Here is a 20,289-nt window from a genome sequence, read left to right as displayed (position 1 = left end):
ATTATGTATGCTACTGCTTTTTTCCTTTTATATAAACAGAACTCACTTTGTATAAAATATTGTTATGCACTTTTGTTGGTTCTGAGAAACAGTATGTGATAGTATATCTTTTTATTGATTGAGGCCCTTAATTTAAATTAGCGGCCAAACTAATATTTGAATATGTTCATAATGTGATCGACTTTTAAGAACTTATATCATTATTTATTGTTTCCATCGTCGCAGTTATATATTGTAGAACTTGCTGCTATATATATCTAAAAATTTATGGTGTTTTTCTTTCGGTAAACTATGACTATACATTGACAATGATTGACATCATATGTGCAATTAGAATTAGTATGACCATTCTCCTTAACATGCAAATGTCATAATTATTATAACCCCCCTTACCTAGGTCCTTCTCTCTCTCTTTTGAATTTTTATAAAAGAACCGTGTGTGCCTTTTGGAGCCCAAAGAAAGTTCAAGTTTCAAAAGTTTGGGATTTTCTTGGAGAAATCATTTTTTGAGAAGCCCGGATTCTGTTCCTTATAGTTAGTGTAAATATATGACAATAAGTTATTTTTAGACTTCAGCTTATAATACAATGCAAAGGGATATATAATCTTTTACATTGCTTCTTCTTTTTGCAATACATGAGTGACAGTGACACTCGCCTGGGAAGTTTGTTGGATGTTTACTTAACTAATGACATATCATGATTTCTGTTATAGTCTTGTAGTATTGTGTATTTAAAATTTTAATGCTGAAGTAGTATTTTTTAAATGGTACTTGGGATGAACCTTTTTTAATGCTAGAGTCATTTCCTAAACACTCTAATTAATTGAATATTTTCTGCATGCTCACTGCTCTGTTACTCATCAAGTCTCCAATACTCATTAAACATGTGGTCTTTCTAGTTTTCATCAACATAGTGCTTACAATGTATGTTTAAATCTAACTAGTATATGAGAAATGAATTTGAGGATGTTTACGCTGGTATAAAAGTAAAAGGAGGTGTAAAAGGGTTACGAGCAACTCCAATATATTAGTTATATGAGATCCTAAAATTGGCCTGTATTTTGAAGAAAAAAAATAATTTTATGATATTTAAATTTTGAGATAAGAAAATAAATTTAAATATATGTTAATAGTTTTTCAAATTTTGAATATTTCTTTTTTTAAAATTATCTTAAAATTTTCAAAATTATCTCAATTATCAAAATTTTAAATTCTAAGATATAAAATTGAACAACTTAATTCGATTAAAAAAATTAAATATAGATTTTTTCAATTTTCCTCCACCAAACTTTCACAAAACCATCAATTAAATAAAATACCCAACCCCCATCCAAACAAGGTAAGGGTTGAACTCTTCTCTACTCAACCCATAGAACCAAATGAGGTAGGGGTTCAACCTAACCTATCCCAACTCAACCCAACCTAGCCTAACCCATACCAACCTAACCCTTCCCCTCTCAACCTCCCGTCCAAATAGGCCCTTAATCTTTTATAGTACTTGACCGACTAGACATCGAGCAATGTAACACCTGAAGGTGTATGAACAGTGAATTTATGTTGTATGTTGTATGTTTACTTATGTCCATTTTTAATTGCTATATATTTTACTTCTTTTATGTTGGATTTTTATTTTTTAATTTCTAAGCTTTTCTGTTTTTGTTTTGTTTTACAAAAATTGGGCATTGTTCGATTGTTCAGACATCCCCTTCACTTGCTTCTTTAGAACTCTGACGATTAACTATTTTACTAGGGGATATAATTTTGCTTAAGGTAAACTAAGGGGTTAATAATTAATATATTTATTCGGGCTTAACCAGTAGACCATAAAGTAATTTGGTTGTGTAGTTCAACCCCACCCGTCTCTTTAAACCAGCCGGACTCGTGTCTACATATTCTAGTATCTTTGTAGTATTTCTTAAACATGGTTTGCTTCCAATGTTATTGAGCCAATATCTCGTCTTTGAGCCTTTGATTGTGTGATTATGATACTATCTGCTCCAGGTAATGCTGTAATGGAGTATGTTAGATTGAGACCATTCTAGTGATGTACACACATTACAACTTTTGCGAACAGACCTCGCCGGCTTTTAATAGTAGAGATGTAGTATCTATAAAAGCTTAGTTATTTTATGTAGAATTGGATTATAATTGTTACAACTTCATCCTTCAGATATTTAAGAAACCCGGGTATGTGAGGTTTAATATAGTAATGTAACCAAGGCCTCGAATCAATATAAATAACTATCAGTTTAATCTTATATATGAATTCGAATATTATCTTCTATCTCTATATCCTATTATTTGACCTGCTACTTTGTTTATGCAAAAGGAAAATTGATTAGAAGAATATATTAGACAGGTAAATACTGGCCAAGGAAATGTAAAGAAGGAACTCAAATTTGAGTTGTAGATGATCTGTATAATCCGAATGTATTCAGTTTGAAAATTTATTCACTAAATGCTGAAATATATATTCGACTACGACTGCTGAAATATACCATGGTCTTGATTTTTTGCTGTTATGGCAACTGCTCCCTTATCCCCCACTTTTCACGTACCGCCCCATCAATCTCCTGAAATCTCGCCACAAACTCCCCCCTCTGCATACGCCGGTGACTGTGAATTCTGACTACCTCCATTGCCCAACCAATTATTCCGTCCTTCACCATTTCTCAACCATCTTGAGCCTGAATTATTCTTCACCCCCCGATTTGGTGCTCGCAATCATACCCCATAAGCACGTTCAACCTCCATACCTGTATTTGCATATATCACACTGCAGTCTTTTTCAGTATGTCCTATTATACCACACACAAAGCAAAATGTACTCAAACTTTCATATTTGAAATTAATCCATAGCCAATTCTCTCATTCTTTTTTGATTTTCATCCGTCTCTTCAAAGACTTGCCACATTCATCGTAATTCGAATAAGCACATAAGGTTTCCAGGACCCATCATAAAGCAGGATCTACATTCATGAACTTACCTATGTAATCCCATACATTCTTCAATATACTCTCCGATATAAATCCTTTTGATAAGTCATGAATCTAGATCCATGTAAGTGCTTTATTCAGTTGTATTTTACGTGGATTCTCCGCCTCTACTAGTTGCTTATACACTAACATATTCTGCTCAAACGACCATGACCCTCTTTTTTACAACTTTTTGTAAATCCATAACATGATAAATCTCCGTACCTTCTTTTGGCCTCCATAATGAAGTTAGTACGTTCTGCATCGCTTGAAAATTAATGTTTTTCTCAGTAAAAAATCTTCCAATAAGCACAAATGTCTCCTTATTTTCTTGAATCTGTCCCGCACTAATAATAATCCCCCTTCCTTCTCATCCCCTATCGTTAATTTCACATATTGATCCTCCTTTTTTGATTTTACCATTCGGGTGATTTGTATAATTTGATAACACTCGCCTTAGAGTTAAAATATAAAGGGTGGTGGCTTAAATGTAACTGCAATACAAATTATGGCCTAAAACGTCATTTTAGAAAATAATGGCCTAAAATGTCACTTCATAACGGTACTTCGTCTAACGTTTTGTATTTTTTTTCAAAAATAAAAAGGTACATAGTATAGCGTTTTGGCACTTAATTTTTTTAAAAAAATATTATTTATAATGTGCAAAACGTTAGTTGAAGTAGTGTTTTGACTCCAAACGGTACATCATAGAGCATTTTGGCCCCAAAACGCTACTTTATCTAAAGTTTTACACATATAATTTTTGTAAAAAAAAATATTTTTAACCTCAAATAAAAAATTGTTAATCCTAAAATATAAAAAATTATTTAAATTGCTTTTAAAATCCAAAAGGGGATTAATGAACCCTAAAATGTTAAAATTTATTAAATTAAGTTACACTTTAAATTTTAAAGTTATTTAATTTAAAATTTACATATTTGGTTCATATGTTTTAGGTCCTAGCTTAAATTAGGGTTTGGGATCTAGGGCCCTAAACCCTAAATATGTGTAATATTTATTAATTTCTTTTTTAATGTTTCTAAAATCCAAAAGGGGATAGCTGAACCCTAAATGTTAAAATTGTTAAACTATGGTGGCATTTATAAATTCTAAAAATATTAAGTAAAAACAAATATTGAAAATGTAACATTAAATTATGTTTTCGGGCCCTAAACAATACACCAAAACAAGTTTAAAATAAGAAAACAAAACAAAAAAAAACAGAAAATACAAAACGTGACTTGAAGTCGCGTTGCTGCATTAGAAAGTAAAAAAAACTAAACTGTATACGATAGCCCGTTTTGAAATGATATTTTGAGCCATAATTTTCAGAAGTAATATTCTGGACATTTTTTTACTGAAATAATGATATTTTGATCCATTTCACAAATATAAAACTAGAAAATCTGTTTAAAACTTGTCACTTAACAAGACATAAAAACTCCCATCTTTGAAAAGAGAGACGCATCATTAAACGGTTCTTCAAGGTCTGTCTATAATCTAGTTTTTATTTTTGAAAAATATGGCTTATAACCTTACAAATGAGTTTGTTCTAATAAATTATCGGGATGAGCGAGAATCGACCAAAGGACCTGGGAGGACAGGGAATAAACTCTTAATCACTTTCCATATCCATAATGTTATCATGTTGGTACCTGGTACGGATAATTGGGTCATTAATTGACCTATAACCCGACCCGTTTTAACCTAAAATTGGAGCCAAATTATACAGTCTTCTACTTCCACACCCCTACCCCTCTCTCTCTCTGTTCACACTACCTCTCTCTCCCTCTGTCCCTCTGTCTTCCCCTACCCCCTCTCTCTCTCTGTTCACACTCCCTCTCTCTCCCTCTGTCTTCCCCTGCCCACCTCTTTCTCTCTCTCTCTCTCTCTCTCTCTCTCTTCCTCTCTCCCTCCTTTCTCTCTCTCTATCTCTCCCTCTCTCTCCCTCCCTCTCAAATGGGACAAGTACAGAGTCAGGGTAGTGAAAGAAGTATGGAGGAAGCATCAGCAGCTAAACCCACCCAGGAATCCTCTTCACCTCCTTCCATGGAATCACTAATGGCTGGTATATTTACACAAATACTTATTTCTTTTTATTTAATTTTATTCATTTCTTAAATTTATTTGGAAACTTGTTTCTTTAATCTTGGATAACAGTAAAAATGTTAAATTTGAGTCATATAGTGTATAATCATAAACCCTTTTAAAACCCTAGGCGTTTCTAATAATAATAGAGATAAACAAGTAACCCCTTTACTTTTTCTTGTTAAATTAATGCAGTTATTACAGTCTTGAATGGTCTATATAATCAAGATTTTTTTAATTTTTATAAAATTTGGGGGTAGTTTCACTTGTGAATTTCCGGGGTGAAGGCCTTTTTTAGTTTTTACGACATACCTGGGAAGTTTGTCCAAAATTAACTTTGGAAACATTAGTCCTTATTACCCACGAGACTCGCAATTTGGAAATGCTTATGGGCAGAATTCGGAAAATAGTTGCACAATGTGCGGGCTGTTGTGCATCACGATGGTCTAGTGTAGTGCGTAGTGGCCGAAGGATTTGACTGTTATTTCATAATTTTTTGGTGAAAGTGATAGGAATATTTAAATAACTCACTGTAGTTTTTACGTGGTAAAAATGAGCATATTCCTGCTCCACACTTGTTCGACTTTATTTATTTATTTTTAAAAAAAAATATAAGCTTAAAAGCTAATAACCAGTATCCATTCTTTTATAAATCTCGGATTGAGTGAGAATCGAACCAGACGACAAGAGATAAGCCCTCACCACTAGGCTATCAAGCTCGACTTTTGATATATTTTTCATTACAAAATGTGACCATCTCACCAGGCTTGGTTCAGCCAAGAGTTTTTAAAAGAAAACTTGATGTTTTGGAACAAGAGTTTTTAAAATTGTTGTTAGCTTCTTTTGTTGCAATCTTAGTTTAGGGTTATAAGTAATGACGTCCAGTTATGGCGGTCGCAGCACTAATGTCCAAATTTGTCCATCTAACTTTACTGAATACCATTAGTGTTTCTTCCCGACATCTGGCTTAAAATCTCTATATATGTATCATGCTTCAAGTAGACACCACTTTGTTTCCTTGTCAGTTTTTGTATTTTGACATGTCAATAGATAGTTTCCCCATTAAATGAAATATGAGACTTGGTAGCATCCTCAAGGAAAACGACTTATAAGTGAACACCTGAATCCCCCTTCATGGTCTTTTAATGTAAATTTTGGAGTCAGCTGCTGCCACTATCTTCGAAAGGTTTACCTATTTGATAAATGTAGACACCTTTTGCATTTGCAGAAGCGGCAGCATTCGGCAATGAAGATGAGAACGCGGTTTGCCCTTATAAAATCCTTACTTGCTAGTATTTTATATAGTAAAATTTTAATGTTTCCTAATCTGATCTACTAATAAATTGACCATCTGCATTTTAGTCTCTTGATGCAAAGGCCCAAAAAGCATTGGAGTGCCCTTGTTTAGATGACTTGCGGAAGGGACCTTGTGGTAGCCAGTTTTCAGGAGCTTTCCTGTGTTTCCTCAAAAGTACGGCTGAAGAAAAGGTAAATATAATGCTAATGATTATTATCTTTAGAAGCAAGACATGCAGAAAAATGTTCACATGAATTGAACAGCGCAATTATATTTTTTCTTGCATTTAAACCTCTGATTTTTTTAGGGATGTCTTTAAAGTATATTGTGTGTCAAGATAGGTAAAATTTGTATCATTTTTGCATCATAAAAGATTACTCTAATTGTTGCTGACTAGTTATGTATTCAAAGAATTTCCATTACTTTAAAGTTGCAAGCTTTTTCTATTTTACGCACTAGTAACTTTGGCAAAAAACAACAATATTTGTCAATTATTAGACCTTATGAATCTCATACCTTCTTACATTAGGAAATAAATCTGCTTATCATCTGTAGTTTATCTTCACTACAATAAATTATGGTGATGTTGGTCAGAATCAGATGACTATTAAAGTTGTAATTACATTCAGAGACTTGAATCTTTAAGTTTATATCGCATAGAGTAATTCGTTGTTTTAGGTTATGATATTAAATTTTAGAAATAGTAAGACATGGATATGGGGTGTCTGGTTTTGCAGGGTTCGGACTGTGTGCATCCATTTGTGGCGTTGCAGAATTGTATTAAAGCTAACCCTGGTGCATTTTCAAAGGACATTTTAGAGGATGAAGAAGTAGCGAAAGATGAAAAGCCACCTCAACAATACAAAGTAATACCTCCGGTTTGGTCAGTTGAGAAGAAACAGAAACCCATTCCTAAGCTTTAAGAAATTTTAAATTTATCGTGATGTTAGGCAAACTCACTGTATACATTTTATTATTTAATCTAGCCATTACCTGTGGAAGCCCTTGCAAAAGTTTCAGTTTAAGTCCATGACAGCGCAAATTTCAATTTAATAAACAAGGCTATGCTTGTTTTTCTGGAAAATTACATCTAGTTTTTTTTTTCTGGTATATTTTCCCTTTGTTTCATTGTTGGCACTATCATTATACAAAAATCCTCGAAAGTCTTCATGTCATTCTCATACACCAAGCTCCACCTTACACTCACTTCTCTTTACTCACATGACCACTTCTCCCGAACCCCCTTCTAGACGCCGAAATTGCACATGGAATTCAAAAGTGAAAGGGTTTCGACAAGCTGTGACTGGAGGTCCCATAATAATAAATGAAATCCAGATCAACATTCGCGTTCAACACTCAAGTTTGCACTATGTATTATAACAATCTACGACCAGATACATGAGATTTGTGGATTGATGGCCATTGATTTCATCAACAATGACGGAACCTGAACTAGAGAGAGGCAGAGGAATGGCAAGAATCGGGATTGCAATAAAGATGCTCCTATACCCGATCAAATGTACCACACAAGATATCTGCTCAAGAAGGAGAAAAATTACTGTGCAGAACGAACTAAACTACATCAGTAGTGTGGAGAAGCTTGGTTAAATAACACCCTTGCCAAAGTTGAATCTACATATGTAAATGAAGTGCCGGGGGTAAGAAAAATCAGAGATAATTTTATATGTTTGTAAGCCTGCTAAACATACAATGAACGAAAAAACAATCGCTAGAGGGAGAAGTTAAACCTTGAGCCCAGGTCAGCTTCAAGCTCAAGCCCAGGCAAGCAGCAAGCTGAAGCCCCGGCGAGCAGAATCACAATCCCAGGATGGCAATTATTAGCTCTAGTCCAGGCAGCAAAAAAACATATTAATTACTCCAATTTTCAAAGAAGAGAAAATAAGATCGCGAGCTTCTGATTAACAACGCCAAGCCATTAAGTAATTTTAAAGCAAGAAAGGCTCCCAGCAGGCAGCAACAACCAGTCTACAGGCTGATGCAGCTAAATGATGCAAAATTGAGGTAACCTAATGGTTCGTGAGAGCCATCTGCCTCTCGGCCATTAAGACAAGTCATTGTTAAGTAACTAGTCACACTAAAACCTTAAGCTGGTAGAGGAAGGTCCGAACAGGATCTTATACTCTTTAACAGTCATCAGCAGAAACCACGTATCCTCAGCCACATGAAAGCTACGCTCTACAACAACTCAATGAAAGCGGTTAATTTAGCAGCTCACAATAATCATTAGTAGTTGATTATACCTTTCGAAAAGTGCCATTGAAAAAAATCAGACAAGGTGCTGAATTGCTGAGTAAAGCAGTAAGTAGTGGGGGTGGAAAATGACCGCAATAATGTGGAATCATCAAAGAATCTGGGAGAGAAAAAAATGTGTAAATATTTGCTTTCAATCTCCAAACAGAAGTACTTATGATGCTCATTATCTAACAATCAGATCTCTTATATTGGGAGTGAACGGAATTTTATACATGCGAGGTAACTACGATGAAGAGAGATTTACAACTGAATCGCGTTGTCACTCGTGTACATTCCTCTGCAACTGATTCAAATAAATGGAACTTTTGTTGGATTTCGACAAATAAACTTGTGCAGAAGCAACTGAGAAGACTATATAGGTCAGAAGCAGCAACCTTGAAGCGTCTAGCTAAGCAAGCGGAGGCTATGAATTCTACTCACTTACCGCGTCAAGTGACAATTTTAAAAGAGCAATCTAGCTGATATAGTTGGCAGGCCTGACTCCTCAAAAATAAGGATTCAATCAGATGGCCTTCAATTTGCAATGACGAAAAAGATTTAATCCCAAATACTGAAATTTCAAGCTTTTCAGCATCTACATTAAATTTCTAAGAAACCGCTACTAACATCACATCTAGCATATGGCATTACAACAATTGTCGCAAAATATATAATTAGATTTGCATTTTGGGTAGAGGAAAATACAACAGATGTTAGAGCAAGGGTAATTAAAACAGCACTTGTCCTGTATTCCAGAAACAAATAAACTTAAAATTTTTGGTACTTTGGCAGGTCAAGATAAGTATGAAAATTAAAATACCAGAAGAGGACTAGCATATAAAGAAAGAACAAACGACAATTTTATTATCATAACCACCGAGCTATACCCACGACACAATAAGTTTGAAGTACAAATATGAAAATTATTTCGATATGCTAATTAAAATAACAAAACACAGAAATTCTCCGGACCGATAGCTTCATTCCCTTGTTGTCTAGCAGTTTTACATGTTTCAGCAGAACTGCAGCAGACAGAAATTGACTAGTTGTACGTCGCAAGCTTCAAGCAGGCGCAAATCCCAACATCAGCATGGCTACTGAACCTGGAAATTCAGAAGAGAGAAAGAGTCAGGTGAAATTATGGAAGAAGAAATGTTGCTTCAGACTATTTCAGTAACACTCTAACAACAATTAAAACGTAACTTGGTTTCTTGATAATGTTTCAAGCAAATAAAAGAAACCCTCATATACTTTAAGCTTCCTTAATTGCATATAGTTTTACTGCACTAGCTGCACTGTCCATTAATATGCTTTAAAGAGGAAGCCTGATCTTTCTGAGACATAAAAGTTGATAGACAAAGCAATTCACAGATCAACAATATTGTCTAATTATTGAAGGAACCATCAAGCTTGAAGTCCGCCCTCAAAGACTTTCATCTGATTTCATAAGATCAATATTTAATTTGGAACTAGCATTGAGAGTGTGGATTTAAGCTGCCATTTCCAGAAGGACCTAATTAACTAAGTATGGATGGTCAGAACAAAAATCTATTAACCATTCTACAGAAGCAGCCCAAGCAATGGTTGCTAAAAACGGGATGAACTAAGAAATTAGACGGGGCCAAACAAACCAGCTAAAGTGGAAAATAAGAAATAAAATACGATGTCTGCTTCAATCTACTAATAAGAAATCGGCTAATACATAATTACATACTATTAGAAAATCTTACATTCTATATACAGATGCCGACAGTTTTATGGTTTTTATCTTTAACTTATCGTTTATACATCTCAAATGTGCCGTACACAAACAAAATCCCTCCACCCCTGGGTGTTAGTGTATTACACAAGTCATAACGTTAGCTTCGGTGATTTTTAGCCAATTATTACAGTGTCACATTTGTTGTCGATTTGTGTACTAGTTTACTAAAACCAGGAACCGACAAAATCAAATCTTCTGAGAGCTGCGTGAATCAGTTGCCTTCAGTTAGCCCCTTTTATAAGCTTACACGTGTTTGTTTCGGTTTTGATCATAAATTTTGTAAAAAATTGGCCAATACCGAATGTGTGGACCCCTATCCCTAGCGATAAATGTCAGATTAGTAGCGGGAATCAGGAGATTCCAGCATTATTTTCTTTCCATATGATTTCCTTCAATTTATTCGCCAACCCTAAAACTATACTTCAACTACACGTCTCCAGAAAGACAACATGCTAACGGCCATTTCCTGCAAGTAAGTGTGCTTAAACAAGCTCCTATCTCAGGATGTATTTTCAGACACTTTGTTCAACTTTTCTTTTAACTCTTCCGTGACAATTTCCACTGAAAACCTTATATTCACTTATGCCAGACCTAGCCTGATTAAACCTCCCTGGAGATCCTCGCAGCAAGTTTTATTTTTATGACAATTAATAAGGTAGAGACTGTTTACTACATATTTGAGTTGTACTAGCCTTTTAATCCCGCCCCCTAAAAAATATCGACAACAAAGACACATGATTAACGCTTAATCACTAGTCCAGAAGAGACCACCTCAAACTTCTGAAACAAGTTTACAATCCAAAACATTACTTGTATGTAATTGTAACAATTCAGTGACCTTTACATCCATCAAATTCACATTGTCATAAATTCTTCAATAGCCTCATTAGTCATCTAAATATAATCCAATCAAAGTCATTAAAATTAAGATCTTAAATCCATCTTCCCAAATGGTTTGCCACAATCTGAAACCAGCATTATATCAACAAAAACACACACACACAAAAATCATTTTACACACTGATATACAATTACACAAACATGCAACAATGTTTTACATTAAACACTCATCAATCAAACCATACATATTAACATGATTTATATTATATAAAAAAAAAAATCCAACCAAAACAATAAAAAAAACCCATCACTAAACAAAACAAGGCATACAAATCAACCTTAGAAGAATCAAGATTTTTACCATAAAGGGGCAGCAACAGCGACCATGTTGGCAAGAAAAGCAGTGTGGGACCCAGTGCCACCATCCTGAAAAAGAACTGAAGTGAACCCCAACATTCCGAACCCTTTGCTTGTTCAAGAAAGTTGTACAAACACAGAATATAAATTTATTATAAATGTGTACTACATAAAATATTGTTAAGGTAAAGGACAGTATAAATAGTTGGAGGCTGGGGGCACTGGCACAGATCACGAGGAGAGTGACACTTAGAGTTCCAGCTTAGGTTTTTGTCTTGTCTTTTTTCTCTTTAGTATTTAGTCAGTTTCGGATGTTACACATTTACACCCTCCATTTTTTCTTGCTTTTGCTTACTACCTGTCTGCCTTACAGATATCTATCTACACAAATAACTCCAAATTTTACAGTCACTTGTAAGTTGTAACAGCCAGTTTGTAATTATTAAAAGAATATAATACAATTATTTTATATATTTCTTGGGGTACGAATTTAATGTGGGTGTATATGAGCGAGGTGGTCATGGAGTACAGATCAAATGGGGCCCTCTGGGGTCCACAGTGGCAATAATAAAATTTATTTTTTTGTCATGGGGTGTGTTTGTAACTTTGTTTAACAGAGGAGAGGAATTTGAAACATCAAAACTAAAACCTGTAATATGTGAGAGTATTTTTTTGTTCTTTTTTGGAGGTTTTTTTTTAATTTTGAATTTCTAACTGACTGCATATGTTAATCAGGGATGTAAATTTTAATTATATCTATACTCTTTAAAACGCATTTGGTTCTTAGTTTAAGAAATAAATTTCACATTTTGTTAATTGATACAAATAAACCAATAATTATCAAAATGAACTAAATACTTTATTTACCATGTTAACAATCTCCATCTTGTGATTGTTTGTTAGTTGTTATCCTTGGTATCATTTATGATTAAATTGAAATTGACAAAATATATTTAAATAGTACTGCGTGCTTTTGTTGACACTTTATTTTAATTCTTTTTCCATTTGATTAAAAAATTTCATTATAAGCATTCACATTTCAGTGTTTGAAACCGAGAAATTCAACCAATTCAACCCATGCAAGCCCAAATACAAAGCAATACAAGAAAAAGTAAAGTTTGGGCTAGGCCCAAAAATACTAAAACAAATTGAATTGAAAACACATTGAATGGCATGGAATTAGATAGGACTTGGGCTTGTAAGTTGTAACCAAAAGAAATCCGGGCTCATTTTTACTTGTAAACATGTGCTTCCCAAAATATTTAAAATATTTATACCTCATTCAGGTTAGTATAATATAGTATAGAATAATATCACATTATTATTTGCATAAAACTAAAACTCATAATCCGTGTAAAATACAAATCTAAATATAATATATAACATGTTGTTAAAATATGTAGGTAAAAAATCGATGTTAATTGTAACTCTAAAATTTCACCTTGTAGTTCTAGTTATGCATGCACCTAATTACTTATATAAATATGACATGTTAACTTACTAATACGATTATTTTAAAGTAAATTGACGCTTAAATGTTCAGTAACAAATAAAAATTGAAGAAAAATATAATTTACAGAGAGTAAGAAGTTAATTTTTGTCAGTTGAGATTTTATTACATAAAATTATAAAAATAGTTGTATAATTTTCTAGTGAGTGCCAAGATTTGGGACACTTATTAGTATAGATAGTTGATAACTTGTGCGAAATACGGGTCCGAGACTAAAAATATCGAATTAATATTTGTAGAGAATTATTCATAATCCGTGCGAAACACGAATTAAAATTAATATATTAATATCCAATATTGAATTTTTACTTGTAAAAAATAGTTATGTGGTTAAAAAGAATCGAATCAGTTATGAAATTTTTCACTATAATTATAGTTTTGCATTGTTTTACTTGATATAGAAATCTAACATATTAGTTTTATTTTTGTGAAATGAATTATATCTCTTTCTTATGAACCAAATATCTGTTCTTTAGATAATTTAATATTAATTAATATAATTTGATAATTATCTTATAATAAGTCTTTTCAATATAGTTTATTTAATATTACTTAATTATCGATAAAAATTAATTTACAAATTAAAAGTAAATAGATGTTATTAAACTTAATTTAATATTACTTAATATAATCTAAATACAGCCCATAAATCTGTTACTGTTAAAATATATTTTTTAATTTAAAGTAAATAAACGCTGTGATGGACAGTAACAAATACGATCGTTAAATCAATAATTTTCAGTTTAAAAGTTAATAAATGTTACTAAAGTCATTTGTTATTACTTAATTATTTTTAAAATAATGTTATAGAAAATAAAGTTTACAGAGAATAGAAGTCAACTTGTGTTAATAGTTTACTTTGTAGTTAGTAGTTTTTCAAAATTAAAGTATATATATGTTATTTTACTTAATTTAACGTAAATTAATAAATTTTTAATATAATTTATAAATAAATAAAATTTACAGAGAATATAAGTCAATTCGTGTTAGTAGTTTACCTTGTAGTTTGTAGTTTTTCTAAAATTAAAAATAAATATAAGTTATTTTACTTAATTTAAAATAAAAAAAACACTAACTAAATGAAGTAAATAGACGATTGGATGAACACTAACTAAAAAGAAAATAAAATTTACAAAGTATAGAAGTCCATTTGTGTTAAAAAACAAATTTTATAGAGAATAGAAGTTGCCAGGTAAGTACCAAAATTTGTTACTTAAATACTTTTAGCACCAAATTATACTTATTAATAAAATATATAGATTTATTGGCACAAAAAAATATTACTATTAGGGAAAAAAATGCAAGCATCAAATTCAAAGAAAAAATTTTAATATCCACCACAATAAGTGTAGAATCATAACAAGTCTCATTAGTGAAATGTGAGTACTCTTTCCGTTTCGTTTGGTTTACAATACATTTCTACCAAACTTAGGTACTTTTTGTCAGAAAAAAGACTTTGGTACTTATAGTAAGCACTTTTAGCTTACAAATTGCAGTATGCACTTTGCAAAAAACGGTAAATCAAATTAAAGTTATAAATGAGTATTTGTTCTCAGAAATCTTGAGTTGAGCGAGGATTGAAGGGACAGAGGATAAACTCTAATCACTTGAGCTATCCAAGCATATTCCGTTTGAAATAATGTTTATAAAGCGTAAAATGTATACATAACATATCACTACTCCGAAAAATAGGAAGACCCTTTACACTAAAACTTCGAACTTAACGTGAGGAAGATGAACAAAATTAGCAATGGATTATGTGCCAATGCTTGTACTGACATGTGACTTAAAAATTCTTTTAATAAATTATTTTATTACAAATTAAAATTATGCACTGCTTAGTGGAACATTCTCGAAATAATATTTTCAATTCGTAGTTTAAATGAGTTAAACTGGTCGTGAACTACACGAACCGCCACTATTTGGTAAAACTGATTTGAATTTTTGAGCCAAACTCAAGCTATCAAACTTTTTACGAGCAACGGTTCGAGTTTGAAATTAAAAGTTCGAGCCACTTTTCTAATCGAGCACGATATTTGGCTCGCCTCAGCTCGATTACACCCCCATTTTCAAACCATAGTTTACTAATAGATCTCCCAACCTTCAGCTTACTGAGGGCGAGATCATATTAGAAATAGATGGCAACGTTCCCACTCAACCAATTTTTGAGCATATTGGAACCTCTGCTTGGCCTGGTTGGCACTTTCTTCCATTAAATCTAACGTACTTAAATTTGATACATCTGCTTGCTGATTTCTCATTATCTGAATCTGGTTGCTAGTTTCTTCGATATATACCTGGATACTACCTCTTTTACTATTTTGCTTCTCTTTGGCAGGTCGTTTGACATTGACGAGTAATGCTATGTACTTTAAGTCTGTGATATTTGAATTAGCTGCGGACATGAAGCAGGTTATAAAGCCTGATCTAACAGGACCAATGGGTGCTCGTCTGTATGATAGGGCTGTGATGTACAAGTCTACATCAACGTACGTTTTTCTGTCTTAATTTTAAGTTTGTAATAAAAAGAAGTTGTGTAAACATCCTTATGTCTACGTTATTCAATCTTTTACAGTACAGAGCCTGTTTTTTTTTGAATTTTCTGAATTCAAAGGCAGTTCACGGTGGGACTATTGGTTGGATATTATTCTAGAGATCCTGAATGCTCATAAGTTCATCAGGATGTATAATCTTAAAAGGATTCAGCAGTCGGAAACACTTGCAAGAGCAGGACTAGGCATTCTTCGGTATCGTGCAGTGAAAGAAGCTTTTCAGAACTTCCCATCCGACTACAAGACCTTACTCTGTTTTAACCTGGCTGAAAGTCTTCCAGGAGGATACACAATATTGGAAACTATTTCAAGTCGTTTGTCATTGTTAAATGACCGTTCCTCCCTACGTACTAATTGGCAACTGAGACGCCCGATTTTCCATTTGACACTTTGCAGACATGAAATTGTTTCACAAAATGATGTTAGCATGGATAAAGAAGAAATGCAGCAAGCTGGTGATGTTTGCGTTGGCGAGATAAATCCTTTAGAAATGGCAGTGAAGCAATCGAAAGTGGACATAGGAAAGGCTGAAGCTGCACGAGCAACTGTCAACCAAGTGAAAGTGGAAGGGATTGGTACAAATATTGCAATCGTGCAGGTAAACATTTCATTAAAAAATGTCGTGTTTAATTTTGTTAATATCCCCTCCAATCAACATATGTTGGGTGACTAGTCCAAGTACTTGTGTTCCTCTTTCCTTGTTAGACAACGTTTATAGTCAGTTTGTGATGTAGTTTAATATGTGAGTAGTGAAGCAATGTGATATGTTGAAGTGTATCTCCATCTCTTAACTCAAGAAAGAGGCTTTCCAGTTTCCACACTGCTACGGCTAAACACTCATGGCTTTCGAGTTTCCACACTGCTACAGCTAAACACATGACAAAAATTACTGTAAACAAACCCCTGATAATCTGATATAGTGGTTGTCCTATTTATGTCTTCTCATTGGTTTCTTTCTTTCTTTTTAATCATGTGCAGCCATGCTGGTGACACAGGGCTGCTATCGCTTGTAATATATGATTAAAAGATGCAGATTGATAGACACTTGCTAGAGTTTCTTTCTGTAGCTTTTGAGAGTTTGCCTTGTTCAAAATATTTAGTCGTAATTGATGAATTGTGCTTTAATGTTGTACAAAATCAGTTGAAGAAAATTCCCAGTGACATTGTTCTCAGTAATAATACGTCATCTAATTTTGTACAGGAGCTGCTTTTTCCAGTCATTGGATCATTTAAAATTCTTCAATTCCTTGATTGCTTCCTGGGAAGAACCTTCCTAATCAACAGTATTTCCGGTGTTGGTCACCTTTGTCATACTTGGGTAATTTTTTATTTTTTTTGAAAGAGATACTTGGGTAATTTTAAAATAAATCTCATTCCATTGTTTATTATATTATTGGTAAAAGAATCCAAACTTATTAATTTAAAATATGGTTTAGTGTTCATTTTAATGTACATTGTATACAATATGCATGTATAAGCAATGTGGATGGCCGGATGCAGAGTGAAGTAGTGACTGCATGCACTTAAAGCTTTTATTCAAGGTGCAAACATTTTTCTTCTGAAAGTTAGAGCTCTTCTTTTAGCTGCAATTCCAGAGGTATTCACCCACGCAGGATCTATCTCTCCCCCTAAATCATAAAAGATCAAAAACAGAAGCATACTAGAAACAGATCACATTTCTAAATCTCGATGTTCCCAATTCTTTTAGCATAGAAGGTTTTTATGATAGCCCTTTACTGTTGGTCATCAGGGAAAATTCATATGACTTGAGGCCTTCTTTTCATTTCCACTGTCCATGTTATATTACACCTTCAGTTCCCTGTTTGGTTTTCTAAATTGATCCTCTTTATGTTCCCAATCTTTTATGATTTCAGTTTTCCAAAACTAACTGTGTATTGTTTATTTTTATTTTGTTCCTTTAGGCGACAGACCTCACTGCCATATTGCTAGTCATCGTGGCAGTGGTATTGGCAATTGTGCCTGTGGCGTATCCGGGAGTGGTGGTACAGTATTCCTGCAGCACCGGTTAATGTAATTAAACCTGATGACAAGAAAACCAAGTAAACAAGAGTACTTCTGCAGACATTTGTGATTCTAATGTGAATTTTCTCCGTTAACAAAATTCTAGAAACATGATATGTTAAAGATGTACATTTCACTCATCGATTGCTGAATGATTGCTGAAAAAACTTAAGAAAAGATACTCAGATGGTAATAACTGAAATAGTACTAGTAGCTATTAGGTTCTTGATCATTTCTCGCCTGATTTAATAAGTGTTATGATCTTGCTCTTTACACGATTTTCTTGCAGAGGCGACAAGTAATCTAAGGTTAGGTTATGCAATTACTGGTGTAAACCATATGATAGGTGGATGCTTGAAATTGAAGTTGGTGAGTTTGAATGTAGCTTATGTTGGTAGATATTCAAGAGTCAAGAGTTACTAGTCAAATGCATTCTTCTGATAGAAGTTGGGCACTGTCAAATAATTTATAATCGTTGTCACAGCTTACCGGACAAAAATTAGAGGGGCTTGCTCATTATGTTCTTAGCGTTCCTCTAAATCTTTTGAGTTTTGAGCCGAAAAGCTCAAACATTGGTCATGGGCCACTTAAGAAAGACATCATTATTATGCATGTCAGATACAAAGGCATTCCATCGAACTTAGGAGGAAATTAGTCTCCCACAATGTGGTGATGCCCAAATGCTAGTGGATCCATTGGGAGTGTAAAGGAATGTTGGACAACTTGGTCGCAATAAAAGGTGAAGACCCTCAATAAGAATCTAAAATATTCAGATACAATTGATGGCCATTCCCTAGAATGCAGGTTTTGATATGGGTTTCAAGTTGTTGCTCATACTTTCATCTACTCACCTTTCTTTGCAAGAATAGCCAGCATGGTCAGGAAGTAATGGAATTTTAACCTCCTGGATAGGCAAGGATTGCTCCAGGGGTAAGCAAAAAAACCGAAAAATAACCGAAACCGATAAAAATCGGTAAAAATCGAGCAGATAAAAATCGAGCCAGAACTGAATTCGAAAAATTATAAACCGAAACGATTTCATGGGTCCGGTTCCGGTTGTTAGTTAAAGCCGAACCGAAAAAACCGAAGTGAATCGATTATTTAAATAATTAATATAATATAATAATTTATATAAATTTTGAAAAAATCAATAAATAAATATACGATTTATATTCTTCTAACTATAAACTACAACACAATCGGTAATGTTTAAATGTAACGGCACTAACTGTTGCTGTTAAGTTAGCTTGGTGGCCTATCTTCTTTCGGGAGTAAGGTAACACACATTGTTGGTTATAATCAATGCATTATGTTAAATTAATGTCAGGAAATGCTTTGTGCTTTGATTTTAGTAAACATTTTATCAGTGCAGTGTTGCAGATATGGTTACGATTTCAATTTTTAATTTTAAAAATCGAAAATATATGATTATAATTTTGGTTTTATCTGAAATTTGAGCTGAATCGGCTCATACTCTCCCGGCTCCATCTTTGATTCATGATGTGCAAAGACTAGAGGGACATACTTCTTCATTACGAATGTGAAGAGTATTGTTTTTTTTTGAAGATTACAAAAAAAGAAAGTAAAGGTAGAAAAAAGTAAAGGGTAAAAAATATTTTCACAAGTGTCAGGGCTGTTGGAAGTGATGATAATTAGTGAGATTAAGAGAAATGAGGTTAGACCGGCAAAAAACTTGTTTAATAATTATGTGTAAATTTTAGAAAAAAAATTACAGGAGTAGGAATGTGTTTGAAATTTTACAATTAATTTGTTTAATTTACGAAAATACCAATGACAAATTATTTTAATTTTTGTTTAATTTACGAAAATACCAATGACCGATTATTTTAATTTTACATGCTTCCTGAACTCTTTATACAAATGAAACTTAAAATTTGTATTGTCTTATAGTTTTCTCAAATATCTTAAATAAATAACTTATTGCTTATTTATCTTTAATTTAAAAGTATATATCATTAATAAAACATGAGTTTTGAACAAATTTTTATTCCATGAATGTCTGTCATCAAAATGTTATTCAAAACCAGTAAACATAATATTACAAATTTACAAATCAATCGTTATTTTGATTTGTAATTTTCATTTTTACATTTGGACAATAAAGTGCATGTGTACATATAGGCCTAAATGTCAAATGATCATAAATGTCACTTCAAAATGATATATCATTTAACGTTTATGTAAAATGGAACTTAAAACGAAACTTCGTGTAACGTTTTGACATTTTAAATTTTTTTTATACGCAAAATGTTAGATAAAATAACGTTTTGGCACAAAACGCTATATGATGTACCGTTTTGAGTGCAAAAACGCTATATGATGTACCGTTTTGAGCCAAAACGCTATATGATGTACCGTTTTGAGCCAAAACGTTACTTCAACTAACGTTTTGCACATTATAAAAAAATTTAAAAAAATAAAGTATCAAAACGGAAAACCATGTACCATTTTACATTAAAAAATAAAACGTAAAACGAAGTGATGTTATGAAATGATATTTTGAACCATTATTTTCAAAAGTGACATTTTAGGTCTTTTATGGCTTAAAAATGACATTTTGATAAGGGGAGTCGGAAACTTTGCACCACACTCTAGAACAACCATATGGTA

General features: G+C 33.0%; 1 protein-coding gene across 1 annotated transcript; it reads left to right on the top strand.

Moving 5' to 3' along the window:
- Positions 1–4,679: 4,679 nt before the first annotated feature.
- On the top strand, positions 4,680–7,381 carry LOC141678759 (mitochondrial intermembrane space import and assembly protein 40 homolog). Its single transcript, XM_074485141.1, has 4 exons — positions 4,680–5,045; positions 6,294–6,328; positions 6,428–6,553; positions 7,100–7,381. Exons 1-4 carry the CDS (start codon positions 4,937–4,939, stop codon positions 7,283–7,285), a joined length of 456 nt encoding a protein of 151 aa, XP_074341242.1. The 5' UTR covers positions 4,680–4,936; the 3' UTR covers positions 7,286–7,381.
- The last annotated feature ends 12,908 nt before the right edge of the window (positions 7,382–20,289 follow it).

This window comes from Apium graveolens, chromosome 1 (assembly GCF_009905375.1).
Source record: "Apium graveolens cultivar Ventura chromosome 1, ASM990537v1, whole genome shotgun sequence".
In the NCBI taxonomy this organism is placed as follows: Eukaryota; Viridiplantae; Streptophyta; class Magnoliopsida; order Apiales; family Apiaceae; genus Apium; species Apium graveolens.
Note: the sequence above shows the minus strand (reverse complement) of the source record. Positions and strands in the feature narration are given on the sequence as shown.